The 27,454-nt window shown below is 38.0% G+C and overlaps 1 protein-coding gene and 1 non-coding gene across 4 annotated transcripts in view; one reads left to right on the top strand and one right to left on the bottom strand.

Moving 5' to 3' along the window:
- Nucleotides 1-5,579: 5,579 nt before the first annotated feature.
- LOC122159473 (macrophage mannose receptor 1-like) overlaps nt 5,580-27,454 on the bottom strand; it is a 33,604-nt gene continuing 11,729 nt past the window's right edge. Inside the window, exons 11-31 of one of the 3 annotated variants that reach the window (XR_006168528.1) lie at nt 27,190-27,338; nt 26,599-26,798; nt 25,736-25,857; nt 24,909-24,996; nt 24,076-24,220; nt 23,587-23,622; nt 23,326-23,495; nt 22,399-22,466; nt 20,111-20,211; nt 19,662-19,804; nt 18,867-18,981; nt 18,615-18,763; nt 17,251-17,353; nt 16,493-16,725; nt 14,109-14,274; nt 13,826-13,978; nt 13,387-13,503; nt 12,973-13,140; nt 11,683-11,724; nt 10,710-11,285; nt 5,580-6,047 (exon numbers count right to left, since the gene is read on the bottom strand). Coding sequence is in view for 1 of the 3 variants with exons in the window: in XM_042817083.1 (XP_042673017.1) it covers nt 11,053-11,285; nt 11,683-11,724; nt 12,973-13,140; nt 13,387-13,503; nt 13,826-13,978; nt 14,109-14,274; nt 16,493-16,725; nt 17,251-17,353; nt 18,615-18,763; nt 18,867-18,981; nt 19,662-19,804; nt 20,111-20,211; nt 22,399-22,466; nt 23,326-23,495; nt 23,587-23,622; nt 24,076-24,220; nt 24,909-24,996; nt 25,736-25,857; nt 26,599-26,798; nt 27,190-27,338 (2,701 nt within the window). In the remaining 2 variants the exon portion in view is untranslated. Of the gene's footprint in view, nt 6,048-6,080; nt 11,286-11,682; nt 11,725-12,972; nt 13,141-13,386; nt 13,504-13,825; nt 13,979-14,108; nt 14,275-16,492; nt 16,726-17,250; nt 17,354-18,614; nt 18,764-18,866; nt 18,982-19,661; nt 19,805-20,110; nt 20,212-22,398; nt 22,467-23,325; nt 23,496-23,586; nt 23,623-24,075; nt 24,221-24,908; nt 24,997-25,735; nt 25,858-26,598; nt 26,799-27,189; nt 27,339-27,454 lie in introns of those variants that run through there. The other 2 variants (XR_006168527.1, XM_042817083.1) reach the window with 2 other exon arrangements.
- On the top strand, nt 17,876-17,947 carry TRNAM-CAU. The gene has a single exon. It is a non-coding gene; the product is annotated as a tRNA-Met (tRNA).

Here is a 27,454-nt window from a genome sequence, read left to right as displayed (position 1 = left end):
TTGTCATGAAATTGCCTCACATTTTCTACAAAAAAATGCTGTGAAAGTCAGTTGTTAGATTGATTACTTAGTCCATATGACCTGGCCTGTATCATGCTAGCAGCAATACAATGCAGTTAATAATAAGAAAACCTCAGTCTTTTCAAATCTAAAATTTATTACAAATTAAGGAAAAGTCCTGTGCTCCATGAATATGATGTGAAAAATGCAAACAAAATAGAGGTCCATTAAGTACTGCAGTGACACGGAGAAGCCAAAAATACAAGTTCTCACTATTTGAACCTTCACAAGCAAAGTGATTTGTGACAGAACGATCAGTGGTGTTAACTATATTGAGAACAAAAAAAATAAAAAAAATAAAAAAATAAAAGAAAGAAAGAAAAACAACGAACAGAAAGAAAAAAGATGCATACTGAAATTAAATAAGCCTTACCTTCTACACTTGTATTAAGACTAAAGTGAAATATTTCATGTAGTAACATTAAATCACTAACAGTAATATCCAAGATATGACACATAAGGTCTGTGAATTCTGGAGAAGAATGCCTAAATCAGATTTAACAATAAGTTTAAATTGTTAAAAGAGGGAGAAACTTTGTATTACACTAATTTCAGTAGAAGAATAACGAGAAATAGCATAGGATTTTGTCCGATACAAGGAGATATTCCTTAAATATCTACTTCTCTAGCCTTTGTTATTATGAGTAACAAGACAGTTGTTAGACTTACGTATGCTGTATGCTTCAAAGAAGCAAGATTTTAAAATTACACTTAGCATTTCACTAACATACAAATCCTGAGAATCCCCTTGTTCTTCTTCTTAGATTTGTCAAGCACAAGCAACAAATGCCAGTGACCTTGTCTTGTGCAGGAAATGTTTCCAAGAATTAAGAAGTTCTCTTAATCTGATAGGAATATCTAATCTACTTACTTTTTTGAACTCTTTAAGGAGACACAACCCAAACCACGCTTTGAGTAACTTATTTTACTGACCCATGTGGCTGATATTTGCAAGTTCAACAGAAGTTGTGACCAGACTATTATCAGAGCTTTACTTCTTGAAATGTTTACTACCAGCCTAGCCTACTTAAAAAAAAAACCTCTGAAGCTAAACCATCTTTACAACTTGCCTCTGCAAACTCTAAACAGCTCAACACTCTGCATGTCCACTTTATTATCCTATCCATGAAATCAGACATGGTCTTCTGTTTTCAAAAATCCTCCCTTACTTCTGTTATATAAACTAAAATTACTCTATCATGTTCTACAAAGCCTTTTACAAACCTATCTGCTTTCTTTTTATAATAAGAGAACTATAATAGAGGGAGAAGAATTTTCAAGTAGAAATAACATTAAAGCTATTAATTTTTCTTCTTGAAAGGAAAACTATAAGCCCAGAAATACAGAATAATTACATAGCCTCTGAGGAGATGCAGAAAGAACTTTGTCCAGAGGAGGGAAGACAAGAGCCAAATAACAAACTTCAAAGATATAAATCATCACTATATGGGGAAAGGTCATAAACTCTCCTACTCAGGAAATGACAGGAAGTACAGGAAAAAGAAACAATGGAAACTGTTTAACAAGGGAGAGTTCAGCATCAGGGAAAAAATAATTGAGAATTAAGTACTTGGACAGATTATTTAGTGAAACACTTTATAAAAACAAAAGAGATAAGCAGTTATCAGAAGTCAGCTAAACTCAGTTGTCTCTCTTTCAGCAAAATTAATCTCCAGGATATTCTGATAAGAGCCAAAACACCATTAATAGCACACTGCTGTTAAGACCGCTGCTGAGTGATGGGAACACATCCAGAAGCAGACCGATCTGTGGGAGAAGAGCCACTGCCTCTATGGTGTGGAATCAAGGGTGGGATGGGGACAGGACAAGTGCCTGAATTAAGCCCAGGGAAGCGGCATAGTATTGTTGCTGTGAATTGGTTGGTAGGTGATGATAATTGCATGTTTATTTAAATTTTTCCTCTTCTGTCTCAGTAAGCTCTCTTTTCTTTCTTTTTTGTTTTTTTTAATCTCAGTCTCTAGGTGGCGTTTTGTTTTGAACTCTTGGAGGGGTGTGTGGGAGTGATTGTATAGCTGAGTGGTGCTGAGCTGCTGCCAGGTTAAACTACAACACAAGGTTTTCCAGCAGTGGAGCCACAGACACCACGTTTCCAGGAGATGAAGGGCCGATCTGGGAGGCTTGCACCTGAAAGTCATATCACAGCTGCAAACATTCCCTAGGCAAGATGATCCAAGAGCATTTGAACCTCAGTATTTTGGCTGAGGTACAACAGGCCAATGTATGCTCCGCAACTGCTGATTTTAAGCTACACTCATCCACATTTTGTACTACGTTTTATTTGCTCCTAATTAACTGATCCTCAGTAACTGATGTAAGTAATCAAAACACAAATTTAGACTGCTGTTAACATGCATGACGTCTGTAAGATAAAATAACTTGTCCAGTCATACTTCCTCGATATCAGTATGCAGTTATAAAAATAACTGTAATTTATGTTATTTCTATGATGGTCACTGTTTTCTTCCTTTGCTTTATCACTTTTTCCTTCCTTATTAAAAAAAAAAAAAAAAAAAAAAAAAAAAAAAACCCTCAGCACATTCCAGAAAAAAATGCTTCAAAATATTTTCCATGGAATAGTACTTCAATTTTCTATAAATCTTAAATCCCTTTCTTCATGTTCTCTACCACAGTCAAGTGCGAGATTTGACTTAAAGATGCAATAGAAACTTACTGAAGCAGAAAGGCTGGCAAAAAAATTTCTCTCCTCTCCCCCACCCCGCAGACTAATGAACTCCAAAAACTTTATATTTGATATTTGGGGCCTGACCAGTCTGTCAGTCTGTATGAAGGTGAAAGATTTCCTTCTGAAGAAACTGAAGTTTCTTCTTTCTTCATCAACCTAGAAGGAAGTCTTTGTCTTCATCCCCTCTTCATACACCTGTCAGCTGCTATTGTATCAAATCTATTTTCTGGTAGAGAAAAGAAATTTCATAGAATCAAAGAATCATAGAATTGCTCCATTTGGAAAACACCTTAAAGATCACCAAGTCCAACCACAACCAAACCATACTTCCCCAACTCTAACAACCCACTGCTAAATCATGCCCTTGAGTACCACATCCAAATGGATTTTAAACACATCCAGGGATGTGACTAAACCACCTCCCCAGGGAGCCTATTTCAGTGCTTAACAACCCTTTCTGTAGAGATTTACCCTGGCATAGCTTGAGGCCATTTCCCCTCGTCCTGTCACCAGTGAGAAGAGACCAACCCCGCTCTCACTGTAAGCACCTTTCAAATATTGGAAGAGAGCAGTAAGGTCTCCCCTCAGCCTCCTTTTCCCCAGACTAAACAGCCCCTGTTCCTTCAGTCTCTCCTTGTAAGGCTTATTTTCTAAGCCCTTCACAAACCTTGCTGCCCAGGGAGGTTGTGGATGCCCCGTCCTTGGATGTGTTTAAGGCCAGGTTGGACGGGGTCCTGGGCAACCTGATCTGAATGTGTGTGTTTGGTGGCCCTGCTAGGCAGGGGGGTTGGAACTACATGATCCTTGAGGTCCCTTCCAACCCGGGTGATTCTGTGATTCTGTGATTCGGACCTACTCCAGCACCTCAATGTCCCTTCTGTATTGAGCTGCCCAAAACTGAACACTGTACTCAAGGTGGGGCCTCACGAGCGCCAAGTACAGGGGCAGGATGACTTCTGTAGCCCTGCTCACCACACCATTCCTGATACAAGCTAGCATGCCGTTGGCCTTCTTAGCCACCTGGGCACACTGCTAGCTCATATTCAGCTGACTGTCCATCCGTACACCAAGGTCCCATTCATAATTAACAGCACGGAAGGAGATAGAGCAAATGTTCATATGGACTGTTACTAAAGAAATCTTTTAACTGAAAAACGATTTAAAAATCTGTATGCCTCAGTTTTTTCCTGAGCAGTTACACACAGTAGTTCTCAGAGAGTGAAAGATGCTCTGTGAATTGCTTCAAGAACCGACTTCAGTCTGAAATAGTTTCCTGATTTCTTTGTTATGAAGAGCTTCTAAATCTGTCACAGCCCTTCCAGGCATAGTCTGGGCATTATGCAGGTTTTTCTTCTTTGATTTCTTTTTGGGGTTGAACTTGTAATTGTCTGGGAAGAGGAGCTGGTTTGCCTTAGGCTCGGCCATCAATCAGCACAGTTTACCTGCTTTTCAAGACTGTTTTCTACTGAAGATACCACCTTACTTAGCCTGAACTTGTATTAGGCATGCAACTTTGTCTGCTCCATTTGTGCAGAACTGTCTGTTTTAGGGAGAAAGAGACTGAAGCAAACCTAGGATCCATACCTAAAGCTGTCCATATTTAGGCAGCTTGGCATCTGCTCTCTAGTAATGAGCCTGAAAAAAGCTACACAGGTGACATTCATGTTTAGGATATATGGCTCAGATTTTCAGGGCAAGTTTAGTTCATTTCATTTGCACAGTGTAGGCTTACTGCTATCCACACAAGCTGTATGGAGCTGGGACCAGGGCCCCAGGGCTAGATTGGCCCCACTGTAACGTACAGGTTAGGGCAATCTCTGTCAGGGTTTTCTACTTTAAACCTACTCCAGGCACCTATATGTTTGAGGAAAAAGTGCCCAACCTGGACTTTTCAGGCAGGAAGACTGTATTACACTTACTAGTGTCAATATCTCATGGAGTTATCTAACACAGAATAACCAGGTGTTCTTTTGCATCATTAACCAAACACTAGATAATTCTTCATTAATATATACACATACTAGAGACAGAGAAAACTTGCAAATTTGCAGAGTTGAACCTTGCCATTCCCATCTCTGCAACTAATGAAAGTTAAGAGGATGGAAGAGAAAGTGAAAAATAATTAAGAAGCAGTGTGTAAAACCATCAGTTTGACAGACACCTGTGAAAGGAACCAACAGTCTCCAGCCAGATTTCTGTGGACTAACCAGAATCTCTGTATTGAGTTAGAAAATTCTACGCTGCACAAAGGTCCTATGATTTCTGGACATAGGAAAAGTGAAAGGTTAGTCTTTCATTCCCAGCTTATGCAATAGGTCAGGCTCTTCTCCATCCCAGGCAAACTACACATCCTCTAATTCCCACACCTGAACTACACGATGTTGTTACAAAATCTGATACTTGTAAAAATGTTTTCAGCTATTGATGTCATGACTCACAGGATTGCAAAACTGGTCAATTTATCTGAGATATCTGTAGATAGCTGGAAAGCCTTGGGTAAAACTTTAGATTTGAGTCACAGCCAGTTCCCAACTACAGGACTACGCAAGGCAGCATCCTCTGCAGCCAACGCCTCCAGCTAACATCTCTAAACATTCACCTAAGTGGGCACAGTGTCCATCAGGGCATACTTTTGTAGATGCTGTTCTTATCACTGCAGGTACAGAGTATTGTTAACTTCTCTGAATTTCTATATATATGATGCCATGTGAATTCAAGCTCAATTTGGGCTCCTGCCTACATTTTTAGTAATCTTGCCCATTTTCTTGGCAGCAACACAGTCTATCAAACTCAAGTCTGTTCTGAAAATCTTCCATGAAGAATATGTTTTCTTTGCTATTTTATGTGAGACACTGTCACCACATTCTCAATAATTCATTGCATATCATATCCATACTTTCAATCAACCCTTTCTGCCACTTTTTGGGACACACTATAGACATTAGTTTGCAGCCATTTCAAGAAGCCTTTGGCTGTTCATGGAACATACACAGCATATCCAACATAAGTTCCAGGGTGATTCCCTGTCCCAGAATCCAGGTGGATGGAGCACTGTGCAGATCACACCACGTGCAGAAGTGGCTCCTGTTTGACAGTCCTGTACAAACCTCTGCTCACTGCAGAACTATACAGCAAGGGACCACTGGAAGTTGTTTGGTTGAATGCCTTGCTCAAAGCTATGTCCCTTCTCAGAGCTTCTTCGTGACCTTTTCCAGCTGAGTTTTGAATATTCCCACAGATGGAGATTCCACTGCCAAGAATGGCATTCCTGTGGCCATTTCACCTACAATGATATCAAATGAGAACACACACAGACTATTTTCAAAATTGACTTTATATGACACTTTCATTGCTTGTGGTAGCAATTAAAAGCAGCATATGAATAATTAGCATGTCTGGGATTAAACATTAAGCTTTTGGAACTGAAATAATTCAAGTATTCATTGTAATTCTAGTCAGTGTATGAAAGCGCACAAAAAGCAATGGAAAATAAAGGAAAACAATTCATAGAATATTCTTGTCTTCTGTGACTCTTTAGCTGAATAAAAATAGCTTTCATGCAAAGAAGTCCTTCCTTTTTATCTTATTTCTTGCTTCCTTTATTTAAATCCCCTTCCCTACTTTTCCACTCTGCTACATTTTTTTCTAATTAAATTTCACATCTTCAGTAAAGTAATTATAATGCAGACAGCTTTTAGTGGCACAATCAATTCTATTTTAGTTTTAATCCAACAAGAATGAACACCTTTAATGTTGTGCAATTTAAATGTAGGGAAATAATCAGCCAGAAGCAAGTCAGTCTCTTCTTTCCCAGACATTTGTTATTTTTGCAATGTATGGAGATTGCATATTTCTGTTTTCCCATTTCCTATTAAAAATTTGTTGTAAACAGATTTCACTCTGAATAGATCCTAAATGTTGCTTGTTTTTAAGTGCAACATTAAGTCACAGTACACATACACATTATCAGACACTTGTTTTCAGACAGGAAGCTAACAGCCATCACCATCACATGTTGTAGTATCGCCAGGAGAAAAGGCAGCTGTTCCCACTGCCTGGTAATAAAAAACAATTTTCTTGCAAGATGGGGTGCAGGAGATATCTTTGGGAGGTTGGGGAATGTGCAATCAATCCTCATTATTATTCCACTTGCCTCTTTGTGGCTGATTCCTCTCCCTTTTTCTCCCCACTGATCACAGGAATCACACGCTCAATATACCCTCTTTCCTCCTTGTTTGTCATGCTTTCTCCACACCCAGCAGGTAGATCCAAACTGGCCAGATCCAGCAGGTGGATTTTTCTTCATTCTCTACCAGGCTGCCTACAAACAAATCTCTCCACTGTCCATGGTATCTGCAGAGAAACTGATTGCCTTTAAACTTTCTCTCTATAAGTTCTTAGGTTGCAAGCAGTTTTCTCTATACCTCTCTATGGGAGATTTTTCTCTTCCATTACCCCAGAGGCTTCTCCACAAGAGAAAGCTGGATATGTCAGATAAGGACACAACAAAGGAGAGACAGTAGGAACTTTAGCTTTTCCTGTGTCCAGATTCAGTGACATCACAACTTCATGTTTATGGAGCAGTTCAAACCTTTCCTGTTGACCACAGAAATTCTGGCTCTTGCCGACTGGAATCTGGCCTGAAGGCATCAGTTCATTTCACAATTCTTTGTCTATTGTAACTGACTTTATAGACCAAAGTTTCTTGTAAAGTTCATTTTCACTGACACAGAATCAATCTGGGAGGAAATGCAGATCATAACCAGCATCTTAGAACAAGTTTGATTTATTTTTCACCAAGAAGTTACGAATAGCAGATTACTGGTGACCCCTTCATTTAAGCAATTCACTCACAGATGGTCCCTCACAGCTGCATGGTTGAAGTTATATTTGGCAACTAATCCCAACCATAGTCTCAGATGCAGAGGCCATACTGGGGCTTCTCAGAAAGTGCCTGGAACATCCTTTAGAGGATCACAGTCTTCATTATCAGGTGCCACTCCATAATCAGGTACCACTCACTGCTGTCTTGGGTGTGGTCCAGGTTTTACAATCCACTGCTGGTTCCTGTGTGTACTCGTGGCCTTCTACAGTCACAGCGTACTCTTGGTGTCATGAGTTCATCAGTTCTTACAAATGCAACAGGACTATTACCTTATGAAGCTTATCAACCTCTGTAAATTGTCGCAATCTAATTTCTTATTAGATATATTTTCTGGTTTTGGATTATTGATTTCTGGTAACCATTTCTCTAGGTAGAAATATTAAAAGAACTGAAGATGAAGAAGATATAGCCAGTGAAGTCAGAAGGGAAAAACAGGTGTTAATATTAGAAAGTATGGAGAGGAGACATGATAAGAGCTATTAAATATGAAAGAAACTTATTCAGAAACTGTTAAGGCAGTACACTAAGTGAATAGTCTTAAATTACAAGAATATCAGATATTTATTAGGGTAAACTTTCAGGAATAAAGAATAATGAGACATACTGTTTCGTGGGATGGTAGAGACAAATCATTACTGGAGTTTAAGAACATGTTAGATTGGGAAAATTAGATGCTTATTTCAGTAGAACTACAAGAATCCTGCTCCTTTTTTCTGTTACTTTAACTTTTATGATAAATTGCTCTATTTAAGAAGACACAAACTTTTACTTACAACCAGCCATTTAATGATTATTTAGTGAATCAAAGTAGTACAAAAATATTTACATATATTTCATGTACAACTAAAATATTTTAACTTAAACATGATTAAAGTTTATCAAAAGATTGAAATATCAAAAAAAAAAAATTAAATAAAGACCTTCTTGAAACTAGGAGCTTCGAGTCATTTGATTGTTTACATTTAGCATAAGATCCATGGGAAAAGTTAAAAAAAAAAAAAAAAAGACTATATGGGAATAATGTATATTTTTAGACTCTCTGAAAGCAGACAGTACACATCTATGAAATGTAGGCTTGGTCATGAAGTCTTGAACAAATCTCATAGAATTGAGAGACTTTGAGAGGGAGAATTTGGTTTGAAATTATGAAAGCCTTCCTAATAACAAGCTTCAGACTTTGAAGAAATGGACTAAAAAGATATAAAATCTTCACTGGTATTAGTAATTTCAATGAGAAATTTTAAATAATTTTGTCATCTATGAGTTTAGTATAATGAATCCTGTCTGTTCTCCTTTCATGGAAACCTTTGAAATTCCTGTTATGTTATTTAAAAGAGAAAATGTTTCTATTCACAATATATTCATACTTAGCTGACCTTTCAATCCTCATATTAGTCATATGAAGAGGAAAATATGTTAATTCAGGAAAGACAGACATTTTACAAATGACCAGTAAAATAAGATTAAATAACACTTTATTTGAGGAAATACTCTGAAGCATTGTATCACTCCTGTATTACAGATATGTGCTGTACAAATCCCACTATGAGAATATGTAATAGCTGCATTTTGGAGGTTTTTGACCTGAATTTACACAGTGGTGACTGAAAGGAAGATCAAGTCCAGATGTGGTAATTGAAATGCCAAGGATCCCAGAATAGCTTTTGTATCTTCAAGAAAAACCTCCTTAAAGCTCAAGAACAGCCTGTCCCAATGTACAAGGCACAAAGTAGGCAGGGAAGAAAGCAAGCCTGTCTTTATAGGAAATTTCTGATTGAGATGAAACTCAAAGGATAGTGTATGGAAGGTGAAAAAGGCATGAGCTACTCAGCCACACAAACATGGACATGTCCTGGGCACACCAAGACAGGCTGAGGAAAATGAAAACTCAGCTGGGGTTGAGACTAGCCAGGAAGGGCAACACAAAGGGTTTCTGTATTTACTTCAGCAGCAAAAGGAAGACATGGTTCCATAGATAAAGGAAAAGGAGTCCTACAAAGTTCATGACTGAGGTATCCAAAGCCACCAATCACCCCTCACACACTCTACAGGTCTTTAATAGCTAGCAGGAGATGCTAGTGGAGAAAAGTGCTATGCATGGCACAGAAGGATTAAGTTAGGGACTAATGTTAGCTGCGTATAAAGAAGTCCATGAGACCTGAAAGGTTATATCTGAGGACACTGAGGGGACTGGCTGTGGTCACTGAGAGTCTACACTGTGCCACCTCTGACAAGGTACAGTGACTGAAGGAGGTAACCTCAGTCCTTAGGAGGGTTATGGAACAATTCTCTTGGAAGCCATTTCCAGAAACAAAATAAGTCAAGAAAAAGAAGAAGTGGTCAGAACACATTTACAAAGGGTGAATTGTGCCTGGCTGAACTGATTACTTCATATGAAAAGATAACTGGCTCACAAATCCCAAAGAAGGGGAGAAAAGTGAATGTGATTTACCTTGATTTTAGCAGGACTTTCAAAATCCCCTCTCATCCTATAGTGCATGTATTGCGATGTTGGTGAAAAATTGCTTGTAATAGGGAGCTGAAAGGGTAACAATCAATGATTCAAAGTCCAGGCTCTGTCTAAGATGGTCTGACTCCATGAATCAGTATGTGCTGGAGCTGGATAGAAAAGAACTGAAGTCCAGCCAAGGGCCACTGAGAGGGATGGGAGATTTGATGTATTGATATATAAGAAGAGTCTCAGAGCAAAGGGGCGAATAGGCTTATGAGAGACCTGACTGTCACATTCAATTAGCTAAATGGGTCTTTATAGAAAATGTGCAGCCAAAATCTTGACAAAGGTGTGCAGACTTCTGCTATACAAAAGTGGGAAGACAAGGGATGTTCAGATGTGATAGAAAGAAAAGAATTTTTACCAAGAAGCATTTATAAGCATTGTAGCAGGCTACCTGGCTACTCGAGCATGAGTGTGTACCAAGTGATCTCGGAGCTGACATGCAATATATGCAATTCTGCCAGTCTGCGCTGGAGACCAGACGTGGCATCACCAGGACTCCTACAGACCTAGATGTACTTTTTGAAGAACGCTAAGGCACTTACTCTGACTGTTTCCTGTGATGAGTACAGTTATCCTGGTATCTAAGGGTGATGCAGGACCCATGCATCAACTGAAACATCCTGAGTGTTCCTTTACACAGTGTAGCTCCAGGTTTTATGTATGTTCAACAGTCCTCCCAAGAACTACTGCTTGTGAGTAGATTTAGAATGTTGCAAGATTGCTTGTTCCTGCTAGTATAAGCAAGAAGTATCCTGTGCAAAACAAACAAGAATTCCCATAGGAGAAAATCAGTTTAAGTTCAGAATTTTGGTATTCCAGTACTTAGTTCCTTTTCAATCAGGCCCAAGTTTACCCTATTTACCCATTTACCTATTTACCCATTGCCTATTCATTTTCTTCAATACTGGTCACAAGACATTTTGATTCATGAGTTCCAGGATCAGGACTACCACAGTATATGGCATTGCCAAAACTCGCTGTAACAGTTGTCTGTTCATGTCTCTTCTTGTAGAAAAAATATACTATAAGGCCAGTGCCTGCTAGCAGAAGGAAGATTAGCGTAACAATCATCACACCTCGACTATGTGAGGATGAAACAGTAGCTTCTCTTTTTGATGCTGAGAAAAACGAAACAGAACAATTATTACAAATGACCAGAGATTACTACTGCATATAACAAACATTTCCCTAAGTAAATCAGCCAGGTAAACTAGAAGAGTACTGAACAATTATACTTAAAATTGACACCCGTTTTGGATAGACAGAGCAAAAATGTGCTCAATCTCTCCTACATTTCTTTCAAAAGCAGCATTATAACGTACCACAGTTTATTCACAAAACAACAAAAATATCAATAAGCCATCCAGTTTGAGATAAAAGTTCTCCTTTTAAACAGGTTTAAAATGAAATCACTACTGATAGTTAAATGGATATTTCAATGAAACTCATTTACTTCTAAATAATGAATGTCTATAATTTATCGAAATTTCTTTTTAATGTGCTTATAAAACCTACCTTGATTGACAGATGAATCATGGGTTGGTTCAACTTCAATAACTTTAAAATTAAAAAATACATATATTATACATAGTTTGCAAGTAGTCATTCAAATACAAAATACATACTATAAACATAATTGTTATTTTGTGTTCCTATTACATTTTACTTAACGGAGATGAAAAACTATATATGAAAAAACTGTCATCGAAAACTCTTGATGATTTTATCAACGATTTTTGTTAAACGTGTTTGTTCTAAAAACTCCAAACTGATGTCTCACTTTATATTGCTTCGAACACTTTTATTGTTTTGGGAGGCAGATGTTAAAAGTTTTCATACTTCCACAGTCCCCAGCCTTCATTCTGAAGAATTTAATTTTTTACACTTGAATAACTGAAAAGCACATTTTTACTTAAAAGTATTTAAGCTGTATTTTTAGGCATTTCTTTTTTCCTTTCTCTTTTGCTTGGGAAACAGTAAATTCTCTGCAGGCCTGGCTGGCTAGCCCTTGAGAGCTCATGGACGGTTCTACTGCCAACATGTGGAGATCCAAAAAAAGAAGATTCAATTAGTTGCAAGTTGTGTGAATTATTTGAGAAGTGGATCTGTTTGCCTTTTCAAACCACTTCCCAGCTGATGTGAGAAAATGTGGCACACTCCATGTATGCATGTGCAGATTTGCATCCTCCACACTTTATGAAACACTGCTGTGCATGCCAGAGAACGTCATCTCAGGCTGTGATATATTCAACTAAAAACCGCAAGGCTACCATTAATAATAAAATGTATTGTTTTCTATGGCAGTCTTGGCATGTCTCATTATGCCTGGGTCAGCAGAGAAATGATTTGGGCCCCACTGCCCACCCTCAACTGACACTTTCTGCTTAGCCATTCAGTTCAACTGAGCACACTTCATTTCTACTAATCCCACTGGCAGCTCTTGCTTTCATCCTCCAGAAGCTCAGTGATTTGCCCAGCCACCTCTCAGCTTAGCCATCTGTCTGTCTTCTCATCACTAATCTAGTCATCTATTCTTCATCTAATGCCTCCTGTACCCTAATGTAACTTCCTCCACGCTCTCACCAACTGATCTGTTCTTGGCACAGCAAATAGCAAAAAAACAATGCTCTTAAACTGAGAAGATAAAAATATGATTGAGATTCTTCTCCTGCATTATTTTTCCTAGCTTTGAAGCACATGCATCGAGATCCATCCACAAAGAGTATCCAGTGCATGTACAATTAAGTCTGATGCAAGTTAACAACTACTTACAAAATAAGTCAGTAGATAGAATTTAGAACTCACTCTTTGGGATTTTACAAATGAAATTGCGGTCAACAGAGCAGTAATAGTTCCTCCAGGATCCACTTGAGACATCCATGTCCACACAGTGTTCATCATAAATCATTGTAGGCTCTCCTTTCTCCCAGTTGACAAATTCTACCACACTTCTGTCTGTCCACATCCATTCCCCTAAAATTAGAAGTATTAAATAGGAAATGGATGAAGTGGGAGAATATTTCTAGTCTACCAGGCCCAAGGACATTGCATATGGAATTTATTATTTGATTAAATAAATTACCTTTGCAGAAGATTCTGTTTTCACTCTTTTAACAGATAGGGATGTTTAGATGGGAACTTGTCAAATGTAAATGCTCACAAGCTGTACACAGATGAAGTCAACACATTAACCCTTCTGGACCATTATGAAATAATTACCTTCAATATTTTTGAACAATCCTATCCAAAATTTTCTGAAATCACTTGCAAGTGGAGACAAGTAAAGTAAGAGGAAGTTCATTTCAGCTGGATCTTCTATGGAAACCAGAGAAGCACCTAACATATCAAATAAACAGTACAAAAATTTCAGCAATATTTCTCACTATACATTTTTTTTACTTCAGTAAACAATCATGAAAAAAGAAAATGGGGAGGGGTGGGGGAAAGGAGGGAGAAGGAGTGAAGGAATCCTTTAAAGCCCAAGAGTTTTCAATTATTAGATCACAAGTTCACAACAAAATGTGAACTTGTGAACTTGAACAAAAGGAAAGTTCAACCTCTACTGACATACTACCAATATCCACCTCTGACATCATGGGTTGACATGGTAAAATAGAAGGCATTACTTTCATAGCAGCTCTCATAAAAAGGCACTTACCCATCTGAATACACATCATGGAAGCATCTGGCCAGCTTACTTCAGAAGTGGTGTGAACATAGTAGCAATGGCCACGAAAGGGAATCCAAGATCTACCGTGCTTTGGTTCAGGACACTTTCCAGGAAGCTGTGGCGATTCGGTAGGAATTAACTCTGTTAAGGAGATGTACAACTTTCAGTGGGTTTTTAAAAGCCACGAAAAACATGGTCTGCTGATGCTGAAATAAAGACAGGATTTGAAATTCCAGCCTTTCTAAATGCACTTCTCCTATTCATGACCTACCATCAGATTGTTTACAGAGAGATAAAAATGTTTCATTGCAAGATGTTGTCTTCCAAAAACCATCCAAATCTAAATAGGCACAGGCTGCATTCTTATTTGGTTCTCCACTGGCCCAGTTATGATATCTGCTCCTCCTTCTATCCGACCACATGTAAACGCCACGAGTCTAAAAGCAAATGACAGTAAAGATCATGTCACATACATGAATTAGATTAAAAGAAAATGAAGACTGCACTTGAAGGTATGTAAAAGTTAGGACAGGTCAGAATCACAGTTACTTACACGTAATTGTCATGGTTTTATGTTTTTTGGCTTTCAGTATTCTGCATCATAACATCATGTAGTGCCCTGGGAGTTATAGTGTTAATGCTCCAATTCCAGGTACCTATTCCCCTACACATTTATGGAAATCACAGGATCTGGCCCTTCTAGGTGGGGCGGTCTCTTACTGCCTTGCAGTGGGTGCTAGAGGGTGCTTTCCTAGCTGTTCCAAGTGTTTGAGGTTTTACTCGGTCCCAGGAACTCTCTCTCTCCTATCTTATTTGATTTATTAAGCTCAATTTCAATTAGATTGTATTATATTGTGTTACCTTGAATTCTGATATCATAGTTAGTAAAATAAGTTTTCCTCCATAGATCTTTGCTGTGGGTTTTTTTCTTCCTTCCTTGAGCCCAGGTCCCATCTCCCTATCCCTTTTCCTTTTGCCTTCCCATTTTGTAGGGCCGGAGGGCGGGGGGAAAGGGGGGGGCATAGATCATGATCTAGTTAACTCCGTGACAGTAATTAGTTTTTCCTCTGTCATGACCAAACCTCAGCCCTATGCAGCAGATAGAATGGTAGTCCTAAAGACATTCATTCACACTCAACCTGCATTATTCAGTTCACAGTATACAGTTTGTATAGCATAATGGACAAAGGGCCTTGTGGTAGCAAATGTGATTATATAACTGAAGATCTTATTAAAGGAGTCCAAATAAACACAGAAATCAAACAAAAATTGCAGAGAAAGAATTCTTAACATTCTTCTAACACAAGTTTTTCTATATTTTTAGAAAGAAAGAAAAAAAATAGCAGTTCGATTGGAACAAGAAATACTGATTAAATTTTCATGGGACACATACACAGACCTCTGCCACCCACTGCATGGACCAGCTATTTAACATTTTATATAGTATATATATATATGTATATATACTATATTTATATATACTATATATATAGTATCTATCTATCTATATATATATACATACACACCATATATGTAATATTATTATATATTATATAATAGTATTATATATAATATATACTATATATAATACTATATTATATATAGTATTTTTTTCTCTAAACATGTACTTTTTTCAGTGGATTTCACCACTATTTGCAGACCATGACTTGCAGCAGCTGAATTTATGGCTCTGTTAACCCCACCGTGTGCAGCCTGATCCCTTCTTCCTGTTGTCTTTGGAGGCAGGCTCCCTTTTAGTTCTTCATACCAGTTTCTTTCCTGTCCATTTTCCTTTGACCTCCTTGGCCAAGTTCCATCCCAGTCTTGTATCTAATCCTGGTTCCCCCACGCCTGCTCTCACCAAAATCTAGCTCCTGTTCATCTCACATCAGGAACTGTGCCTTAATCTCCCACCAAGCTCCAGCTCTAACACTCTGCTCTTGACTTCCTTATAACTCTGTTCCCACAAATATCCAGCTGCATCATCTTTTTTTATATTCTTTTTATATGTCCTTAGCAAATGCTTCTCATTTCAGCCCTTCACACTCTCTGTTGACTTGAAGCTGGTGGCAGCTTTTTTGCAGGGCACTGACATCAGCTCTGAAAACCACCCTACAGGATTCCCACATCCAGGGGCCTGCTCCTTTCTTTATGCTGCACCTTACAATTTCCCCTTCTACTGAGACAGAAGTAAATGCTAGGCTTTAACTTGAAATAATGCTCAAAATTACGACACAGAAAAAAACTACTTTTAAGCCAAGCTGTTTCTGTGGTATGCTCCACAGAGTGTTCTTAGAAAGAGCTGTGCCCTCCCACATGCATATAAGAGCGCAGGAAGCAGAAGTTCATAACCTCTTTTACCTCTGAAGCCACTAGCTACTGCAGCTACAGCCTTGGTGGCCTCTGAAATGTAGGCTGTGGCACTTCTTGCTTATGTTATGGCCAAAAATGTAGATGTTTAAAACTTCTGAATTGAAGGGAAATCAAGTATCTTGGCAAGACTTTGATGTCTGTCAAGCATTCATGGATCTCATAGACAGCACTCTCTTTGGGGGTCACAGTAGTGGATTCTGCCAACCTCTGAGCAAGAAATATGGTCAATCTATGCTGATCTGGAGTACAGCTGTGTTTATCACAAGCATTTTATTGGCTTACCATGTTGCTGTTAAGACCAATCCATACGGGCTCTCCATGCTTTAGTATTTGTAACCAAAGGTAAGCTTCAACATAAGGATCTAAAATGCTGGCAAGATCTGCATACTGGTCTTTGCAATTCTTCTGTGCTTCTTCCCAGTTCATTTTATAGTTGATGACTGCATAGCGGTCATCACCATAGTTGTTAAACCCAAACACTGGAACCACGGCTTGGGAACTTTGCAATTTAGGGTCTGTAACAAACAAACAAATAAGCAGAAATGTAAGTTGGAAGCTTTATCTTGGCTAGACGTATTATCACAATGAAAGAGGACCTAGTGTATCAGAGTAATCAAGTAACTGAGAGAGATTGCAATAACAAATTAAGATTCCCAGTTAGCACTGCAGTGATGAGGCCATGTTTTCATGTTCTCTGACAAAATTTTCATATCAGAAATAATCTTTATGGTTCTCTCTATCTCCATCCTGGCTGCTGTACTGTAGAAGTCATGACTGTAAAATACATGATGATCCATAGTTTATCATTATTACTATCATTATTTTTAATTTACTGGTCTGGTCCTTAAAACAGGAAGAATTTTTTCTTGCAGGAAACAGTATGCGTGCTGGTTGAAAAGGATCCTAACACAAGAGATATTTCAAAATTGCAAATTAATTTCAGTTAAAATGACACTGACTATGGGAAAATCACTTTTACCATGGGCTTTATATAACCATAACACGTAAACCATTCTAGAAGGTGCTTACAGAAAACTCACCAGCATTTTTCTGGCATATGTAACTTTTGCTTGCTTTACAATCTTCATCTTTCCATTTCCCTGCTTGTTCAATAGGGTTCTTCTTCATATAGACACAGTCATCCTATGGAGGAAATTAGATTAGTAAGAAAAAGATGTGGATAAATAGGAAGCATTCCTTTTCCTACTGGATATACATTTCCCTATCACATTCAGCTACGCATGTCTGAATAAAATTATTGAAGGACTACATTTAGTGCACTTATCTTACTAGGCTTAGCATCAAGAAATGTAAAATACCATTTTTCAAATATTTTCATCATGTCTCAATAACACTCTCTGCAAAACGTTACACAGTTGTTGCTATGGTTTATTTGAATCTCCTGATCAGTCATGGTAAAGGGAGAGGAATTGCTCACTTGTCTGAGATTTTTACAGTGTTTCCAAACATCTGTCTGGATTCATACAAAATCATGATGAAACACAGAAGTTGAGAAAAAATGTCTGAAGGTGGACCTTCATGGCTACTTTGCTTTCAAAATCAACAAGATCATTTAAAAAAAAAAAAAAAAAAGTAGAAGTGTAACTTTACAGCAAAATACAGCTGACGTACATTTTATTCATCCACAAAAGCTGAAATAAGAGCAGCAGAGTGGCGCAGCGGAAGCGTGCTGGGCCCATAACCCAGAGGTCGATGGATCGAAACCATCCTCTGCTAGCAGCATTTTTGACATTAAAAAGCAGTGTAATTTATTTTAACAGTCAGACTCCAAGATGCATTCAGGAAACACGAGCGATCAGAAAGGCACCAGGCAGCTCTCTCTCTGTCTCTGCCTTCTGGGAGCAGCATCATTGAAATACACACGGCAACCATTGGCCACAGTGGTTGGACTGAGATGGAAACCCAGACTGGGTGCCAATGACTTGGGCAGACAGACTTCTAGATGAGTGAATAAAGCTGCCCACATCTTCTGTTGCAGGGAACTCCAGAACCTGGAAGTTCTCCTAGGGTCTGAGAGAAGAGGAGGTGCAAGCGTTCCCAGTCTGACAAACTTTTTGAGCAAGCGGCCAGGTTGCATGAGGAAATCACCAGGAAATGTAGTATTCAGGAATCGGGGAGAGAAATTGATGAGCGGTACTGTGCAGTGATACAGGCAGGGCAACTACCCTGTCTGAAGTCCTTGCAAGGGGAAGAAGCTAAGTTAGTTTCCAAACCTGAGGAGACAGACCACAAAACCTGAAGACATAGGAGAATGGGTCCTAGTCTCTGCTTCAAGGGGGCTCCCTCTTGCCCCCTAAGTGCCTTTAAAGTCCCTTTCAACCCAAGCTATTCTATTCTGTGATTCTATGGTTCAATGATTCCATGATAACAATGCATTTTTTACCTTACTATAGTAACTTCGGGAACCTTTTGCCCAATTTGTGTAGTAAACTGGACTTCCATCTGTCCATAAGTATGTATGCTCATGATTTATGTCATTCAGTCCAATCCAGGCATCAGTTGCAGTATTTTTTAAGAGAGACATGAGGAAAGCTGAAGAAAAGATAAATATTGTACATGGAAGGAAAACGTTATAATCTGCTTCTCCATGATCATTTGATATCTCATTTAGTATCAAAAGATTAGTACTTTATACCTTGATTTTCCTTTTTTGAGATAGTAGCCAGGTTTCCTCCAACAGTAATACAATTGTTCCGTGCAGCGTGCCATGTCAGTGTATAATTTTCATCAAGGCCAAATGCTTTGAAACACTGAAAAGTAAGAAGTGTGCCAAAGCTGTAGTTGGATGGTGTTTTAGAGTTTCCAGTGAAAGCATCTCTGTGTGTATCAAGTGAGATAAGCTAAATATTTTAAACCAAAAGGAGACTTCATTGTCCTTTCTAGCTTGCTTTTAGATTTTTCTGAAAGAGAAGATGCATACTGGAAAACCTCCATATTTTAGCACCCATTTAGAAGAAGAAATATATCAGCCTAAAATTTTCAGTGGAAATTAAGTTCAAGCAACGGTTCCACAGCATTTTGGAGGCTTGACTTTGAGTAAGGAATGCCTAAGACCTCAGAAAAGAATTCACACAGGTCAAAAAAGTATCTCAGAAGTGACAGCCAGATAAGCTTAGCAAAGTAAATAAGAATATACAGTTGTTCTGAAGTTGTTTCTCCCACAGTTGCCCACTATCATTGGAAATACTAAATAATAGCAAAAATACATAATGAAGTATTCTCCTTATATGGCACATGATTTCTTTCATAACAGTTGTGGCCCCAATACAGACTATAATTTCTATTTTAGGACTCTTATTTTTAGGGTCATTAAATGTACGTGGTCAGAATATATTTTGTGATAAACAAATCACTGCTTCAACTTAAATACTGAACCAAGGAAGTTTTCTATTCTTTTTAAAAAGCAGTATACTGACTTTTCATACTGCACCTTATTATCAAAGAGGAGCCAGTCTTCTGGACACCCACCATTGGGTGGTGGTACTGTGGGAGCAGTACTTGGACGAACAGTACTGTTAAGCCTTTCACAGATGAAAAGCTCAACACTGCCACAGTTGAGGTCATTCCATGTACCTTAAAGTAAATCAGAATAAAAGACAAAACTGAGACTGAAATATAGAATGACCTTTCCTTTAGTAAATCTATTATAGGAAGTAGAACTGATTACAGTATTCCCCTCCCCATGGAAATAATGACTAATTTTATGTACATTCTCCTTAGAAATATGCAGGTTTACAGCAAAATTCATGACTGCCAAAGGGTCATTTTTAATTAACCTCTCTAAAATCTCATGCAGATCTCTAAGCCACAGACTTGCACATTCAGCCCTTTCAGGTCTGTACCACACCATGAAGGACTGAATATTGTTACAGCACTCACCTGTTTGGGTATACATGACCACACAATTTTCATCATTATTTGCAAAGTTGGGTTCATTTGGGGCCCAGGCAACATAGTTTACAGTAGTTCCATCCACCCACCTGAAATAAGTGATTTGGGAGAATAATAATTTGTAGGGTAGCATTTCTTTGCTAGGGACTTACTAGAGCTTGGTGGTAGTTTTGTTTTTATTTTTCTATATCCTACTTTACAAACATGTGTTCTTCTCTGGTAAAAGGAAAACTTTTCACTTGTAATCATTAAAAAATATCTTCATGTCTAATGTCTAATACTGTTGACTTGAACGAGGTCTCAGATAGTATTTTCAAAGTCATGGCTTTCCTCTGTCTCTGAGCACTAATAACTCAAACAAAATACACTGGTGCAATACTGGCCTGGCCTTACCTGGAGCACAGACGCAGAAACATGAGGCTAACTTAGTAATTTCCTGGGGCCAAAGCAGTGATATAATGTCTTAAAGGGTAGGAGAGATTCTCAAATTATATACTAGGAACAATTTTGTTAACAAAAGAAATCTATAATATATATTGCTACTGCTTTCAGTTATTAAAAAAAAAAAAAAACAAAACAAAACAAAACAAACAAAAAAAAAAAACTTCCTAGTTCAGTGATTCACAAATTTATTCTCACAAATGCCCTATGAAAAAAAAAGTAAAAAGCCTCAGAGTGCTGGAGGGAGCACAGTCAAGTGGGGAATGTGCTTTCAGACAGCATGAGCTCCAGGGCCATTCAGTGTTTTTCCAGTTTGTGAAGCTAATCAACAGTATGCGTGTTCCTGCCAGTAGACCACAAATAAAGAATGCAAAAGGATGCCTAACTGCTTTCACTTGCAAATCTTCCTGATTCAAACAGGAAACAAAAAATAACATAGAGTAAACTGGGAAGAATGTCTTAAAGACATGAGACAAAATGAGTCAGCAATGTGCACGTACAGCCCAAAAAGCCAAGTGTATCCTGGGCTGCATCAAAAGGAGAATGGCCAGCAGGTCAAGAGAGATGATTGTCTTCAACCACTCTTCTCTTGTGAGGCCCCATCTGGAGTACAGCATCCAGACCTGGCTCCCCAGAACAAGGGCACAGACCTGTTGGAATGAGTTCAGAGAAGGGCCATGAGGATGCTCAGAGGGCTGGAGCAGATATCTTATGAAGATAGACAGAGGGAGCTGGTGTTGTTCAGCCTGGAGAAGGCTCCTGCGAGACCTCATTGTGGCCTTTCAGTACTTAAAAGGGGCCTACAGGAAAGCTGGAGAGGGGCTATCAGAGATTATAGTGATAGAAAAAGATTAAAGTGATAGGATTGTAGATGGCTTTAAAGTAGATTTAGATTAGACATTAAGAAGAAATTCCTTACTGTGAGAGTGGTGGAACAGGAACAGGTTGGTCAGAGAAACTGTTGATACTCCAAGCTTGGAAAAGTTCATGGTCAGGTTGGATAGGGCTTTGGGCAAACTGATGTAGTGGAAGTTGTCTCTTCCCATAGCAGGGGGTTGGAACTAGACAGTCTTTAAAGTCCCTTCCAACCCAAACTATGGGTTGGAAACTATATTTCTATTATTCTGAGGTATTCCATGATTCTAAGATTTTACGATTCTACGATTTCTGATAAAGTTGGACCATTATCCAGAAAAAAAGAAGGATTAAACTAGAGGGGCAGTAAAGACAAACAATAAAGTTTTTTTTCTTTGGGCAGGGGAGGAGGGGGCAGAAGCTCCAAGAAATCAGACTGTCTTAGCTCCACAGAGATGAGTGTCTGTGGTTTGTGAACAAGAAAGACATCCTGAGAATTCAGAAGGGAAGTTAAAATGAGGCAGAGATTCATCTGAGCAACTTTGAAATCCCCGAAGAAGGCACTAGAAAAGGGCAGAAGAGGAAGGCAGAGGAAGGTTTTGATCATTTGAATATTTAATACTTTCTTAAAGTACCACCTGGAATATCTCTAGAGACCTCAATCTTATCTATCTTATCTTCTCTTGCATTTAACGAGGAAAGTGAGTGCATGGTTAACTCAGAGTAGTCTGACTGTGGGCAAACATGACTTCCCAAAACAAAAAACAGGGCCTAGAACTAGAAGAAGAGAAAATAGATAATGAAAATATCATAGGAGAAATGCTACCCTGAAAATGAGAATCATATTTTAAGATTTTATGTCAAAATATGGCTATAGGCAAACTCTGTTCACCTTTAAGCCTCAGTAGCCTCCTAGAAACAGCCTTGGCAAATATTCGCACATCACATATGAGTCTTAAATACTTAATGTTTTCACTTACCGGAACGTCTTGTCAAGGCTCACAGTTAAGCCAATAAAAAAATTATTTCCTTGATCTTTATAAAAAGTCTAAAACATACACACAAAAAAAGAAGTATCAATGAGATGTAATCAAATAGATTTCAAATAAAATGAGCAAGCACTTAGAAGCACCTTATTTACACTTATGCAGTTAGATGACAAGCAGTGTACAGGGAGTTGCTAGGATTACGTGCCCAAACTTCAAAATGCAAAATTATCATTAAATTATTTAAAAAAAAAATAAAAAAAAAAAAAAAAAAAGAAAGGGATGAAAAAGAAATTGGGCAAAATGCTGTGTTAAGATTAAAAACAAAACAAAATTAAAAATGTCTTAAGAGGATATAATATAAAATAAAACCATATTTTTAGGAAAACCATAGTGGAAAATTGCCGAAAGGCTCCAAGTAAATAACGGAGTTTACTGTTTAATCACATGGAAGAAAGGGAGGAATCATACTTGTTTTTGATAGTATAGAAACTATTTATAAAAAACTAGAATCACCAAGTTATTCACTTCCTATTGGAAAGCAGCCTGGCTCAAACTATTTCTTGAAAATTTAATCTATTTTGACAAAGAGAAGGATTTCTTTTCCCCTTGTTTCTAAATTCTGTGACGAGAACGAGGTGCAAAACAAAATACCCACTCAGTAACTAACTTGTAACTGAACAGAAAAAAAATGTTGAAAGTTGCACTCTGGCAATAGTCTTGTAAAGAAACGGAAGACTTTTCTACACATAGCAATTATTTATTAGAATAATGATTATGTCAAAGTTTCTAGGTGGTTAAACTCATGAAAAGTGACATTTATTTTTTATTATGCAGACTACTTTCTAATATGTCTGAAGCCAGCTGAAAAAGAGGCCTCAGTAGAGGATAAAACTTGATTTTTTGAAGTGATTTTCTTACATATTTCCAAAGAAACGTTCTTTCACTTTCACTCTCGATAACGGCAAGATCACCACCATTTTTCTTGCAGTAGTCTCTTGCTTTTTCCATAGGCATCGCTTCCTTGCTAAAGTAATATTCCTTATGATTATATATTATCCAGTCATCTTCACTAACAATATATTCATAATCTGCAATTTGAAACATTAAGTAGAGTGTTCATAATAGACATTAACACCATTGCATGAAAATTTCTTCACGTACTGAAAATACAAGACTTACCAAATGTGGATGTAGGTTCTGGTTTCAGTGATGCTCCTGCAAGGTAAATCAATATCTGAGTATATCAGAAATATCTCAATCAAATATGTTTATGCCATTGTTTTTTAATCATTTACCATTGCATTTTAATTTCCAGCGATAAAATAAAACCTAGAAGTTACTCGTAAGATTTTTTTTGTCACAAAATTGCTAGGAATATCTGAAAGAAGGTGTTACACTCAGCAAACTACTATGTTAGAGCTTACATAAACTATGGACTATGGATTTATGCTACTTGATTTCATTTCCTCAGCATGCTGCATGTACATGCTAAACTCACATGTATCTCATCAATGAATTCATAGTTTTCAACTGCTTTTATTTAAATTGAAATTCATGTAGTGTTTCATGGAACAGCTGGCTCTAATACATGTGATGCGATCTACCTAGACAGGATGTTCTAAACTGTTTCTAAATACCATTTTTAGAAAAAAAAGGTCGTCAACTTACCTTTTTTTATTTGACAAACATAGTCTTGCATATGTTCACAAAATATATCATTCCATTTCATATCATTATAGCCATAAAACACTCCACATTTTTCATTTCCATCATAATTGTTTGGTTCTCCATTTGCCCATTTTTGAAAATTTACCTATAGTGAAAACACAGCGTTTTCAGGGTTTTCTACTGAAGCAAAACATTCTTTTAACTTGTTAAAGAATAAAACATTTCATTTGAATTCATGGTTCACATTATCTGTTTGTTCCAAACACCGGAAGTAGGACATGACCACAAGACCATTGTATAGCATAGTGATTCTTCTCTGTACCTATTGGCCAACACTAGGAAGCCAAAAAACTGTTCTCCTCCATTATATGTGAAGAGATTAAGCTGTTCTGTCAAGCTCTAGAAAGTAGAATCTAAGAACTTTCCTCAGATCCTCTCCTCCTGCCCTGATGTTGCAGAGACATCCAAAGCTGCCATCATATGGCCTTGGGCCTTGCAGACATTGAGCAACATAAGAGGGTGAAGGCAAAAAAGCTTATCTTGACCAAACAAATACAATTATTTCCACAGTAAATAACAAATGAAAATACAGAGATTTGTACAATCAGAATGGCTTAAACCAAGAGAGAAAATAGAGATTCCATTATCTTTGGTGTTATTTCATTGCTATAACTGTCATACTACTCTGTATGATTGTGAACTATCAAAAGATAAAAACTAATTCCTAAATCAGACTTGGGAAATTGACTTAAAGTCACTTGTGTTTTGTACATGCTTGACAAGCCGTATGTGTAGTATAACAAAAGGAGCAGGAACAAGAAATTTTTACTCACTGGTGAACCATCACACCACGTAAATCCTCCATCAGAGTCCAAGGCATTTAAACCCATCCAGTAAGATAAGTGACGATAGTCTTTATTTCTAAATGATTATGTGCAAATATAGACAATAAGAGTGTGAAATAGAGATGGAGAATATATATCGTATGAAAGTTTTGTCACTTGAATTATCACTTGAGGAATTCATGTAAAGTTATCCCTCCATTTTCATGTGGGGAAAAACATTTGACAGGAATCAGGGAAACAGAACTGTACAGGAATGATCACAGATATCACATTATCAAAATTACTGAATTAAACGAAAATTTTAAGGTCTTGGTCCCACAAAGAAACTTATGCATTCAAACCCAGACTAGCCAGTACTCATTTGCTTCAGTTAAACATTTATTTAAACACATCAGTAGGTCAGTCTTTCTTAGTCTCCAATTTTTCCTCTTAACTAAAGAAGGAAAATTACATTTCACAGCATAAAATATTCCTTCAATTTTTTGATTATTTCATCTGCTGGTCAACTACAACAGGCTTCTCTTTTTCAACTAAACTGAGTTGAAACCAATTTTTATGACCCTTCTTTCATTTTTGCGTGTATTCAAGCTATTCTCACACATAGATGAATCCACCCAAAGGCCTGCCAAAAAGCACATTTGCTCACTTCTTTCGAACTCTTTACCTCAGTTTCTACCTGTTTACATTTTGCAGAGATGCACATTGCCTTTCCAAAAAAGAAATTGACCACTGGAAATTCCTCATGAAGTGCAAAATGTTCATTTTTAAAATGCTTTCTTTCCTATATTTACACAATGTATTTTGCAGTTACTTACAAACTAGATATTAGTTTTTGCTCTTCTTCACTGTGGACACATGCCAGATCTCCTCCAATAGCTCTGCAAAAATCTCTTGCACCAAACCATGTTTGCATTTTCTCCCTTCCTCTCTGAAAAATCTGTGGAAAGTGGACAGTTAAGTCTCAGATATTAGAGTAATTTAGAGTCAGCATTCTGAGCCTCTGTTTTCTTGCCTCTAGTTTAATCATTGGGCATTTAGTTGTGCCACCTTGCTTGTGTGGTCACCTAGCAAACTTGATTATTTCAGCCTTGCTTTTGGCATCATCTCAGAATCCTGGTAGCTCCAAACTTCAAATCCAGCAGCACACAGCACTTTCCAACACCTCAGGATGCTCCACCCAGGATATGATTAGAGATGTGTAAACACAAATGACCTGCAGTGGTTTTTATCTTGTATCCTGATCTGGGTTTCTAGAAGATGATAAAACTAGCTTGCGTGGCTTAGGAGCCAGGGACGGTTTGTGCTTGGAATGACTGTAGCGTAGATTGTACCTAAGCAACGGTGCTTGGTAAATGGGTTTATGGAATGCTCGCTTTTGTTCCTTCGATATGCTTGTCTGAACACTGTACCCTAGGTATGTGATTTATAGAGTTGTTTGTAACCGTGGTTTCGGGTTCTGTATCTATATAAGCTCTACTGTATTTACAATAAACGAAGCTGTTCACTCATATTGATTTGGTGGGCTTCCCCAGGCTTATCAGCAGGTTTCCCTGGCCAAGTGGGTTATTCCTGACAATGACCCATTTTGTAAGCAGGATAAAATCCATCCTCCATGCATACATGAAGCATATTCTTACTTGAAATGACAAGTGTTTGTTTTCACTTGTTAAATACCTACTTTGAAACAGAAGCTGCTCTGAGGAATGGATTGCCATTCGTCTGGACAGGATGGGAGCGGAGGAGTCGTCAGAGGGGGTGGTGGGGTTGCTCCCTCCACCAGCTGCTTGCACAGAAACAGGTTTTTTTCTTCACAATTGAGAATATCCCATAATCCAGCTGAAGTTCCCGTTCTCATGGCCACGCAGCCTGGCTCCCTTCCTTAATGAAAGACAAAATTTTAACACCTTATTGATATGTACCTACATCTTCTCAAAACATACATCCTCTACTAAAAGCTACCTGTCCCCACTGTGTTTGAATGTTCAAGTAGTTAAAATAAGTTATAAAAAAATTCATTTTATATTATACTGATGATATATTATATCACCAAAATATAAAAGCCAGCAGAGAACCAAGAATGAATGACAGCAGCAGCCACATGCAGTCCCAGGTGGCCACCTGGAAAGAGCTACTACAGCTTCAGTACAAACAGAAGTTGCATGGTTGTTCCTGCACATTTACGTCAGAACTGTTTTAAAACCACCCTGTAGTTTCTAAACCATGACTTCCTGGTTCCTCAGAGCAGAAACTCTGAACTCCTGGTTCCTACCTGGCATTCCCATGTTCCAGTGAGTGAAGATGACCGGGTCCCCACCAGTCCACTTGAACGTCCCCTGCTCCTCCACGTCTGAGAGTCCAATCCAGAAATATTCCACTGGCTTGAATCCAATTATAGAAGTTAAAAAAGCCTGTTCATATCTGTGAAGAATAAGTACTAAAGTAATATATCAAGCTTTATTGCAATCTGCCTATTTCTTCAAATAGTTCACTGTAGTAAACCTGGCAAATTTGATTTGTTAATTACATGGGGAAAA

Source organism: Centrocercus urophasianus, unplaced genomic scaffold, assembly GCF_019232065.1.
Source record: "Centrocercus urophasianus isolate 14NV4802_14NV808 unplaced genomic scaffold, USGS_Curo_1.0 seq_16, whole genome shotgun sequence".
Taxonomy (NCBI): domain Eukaryota; kingdom Metazoa; phylum Chordata; class Aves; order Galliformes; family Phasianidae; genus Centrocercus; species Centrocercus urophasianus.
Note: the sequence above shows the minus strand (reverse complement) of the source record. Positions and strands in the feature narration are given on the sequence as shown.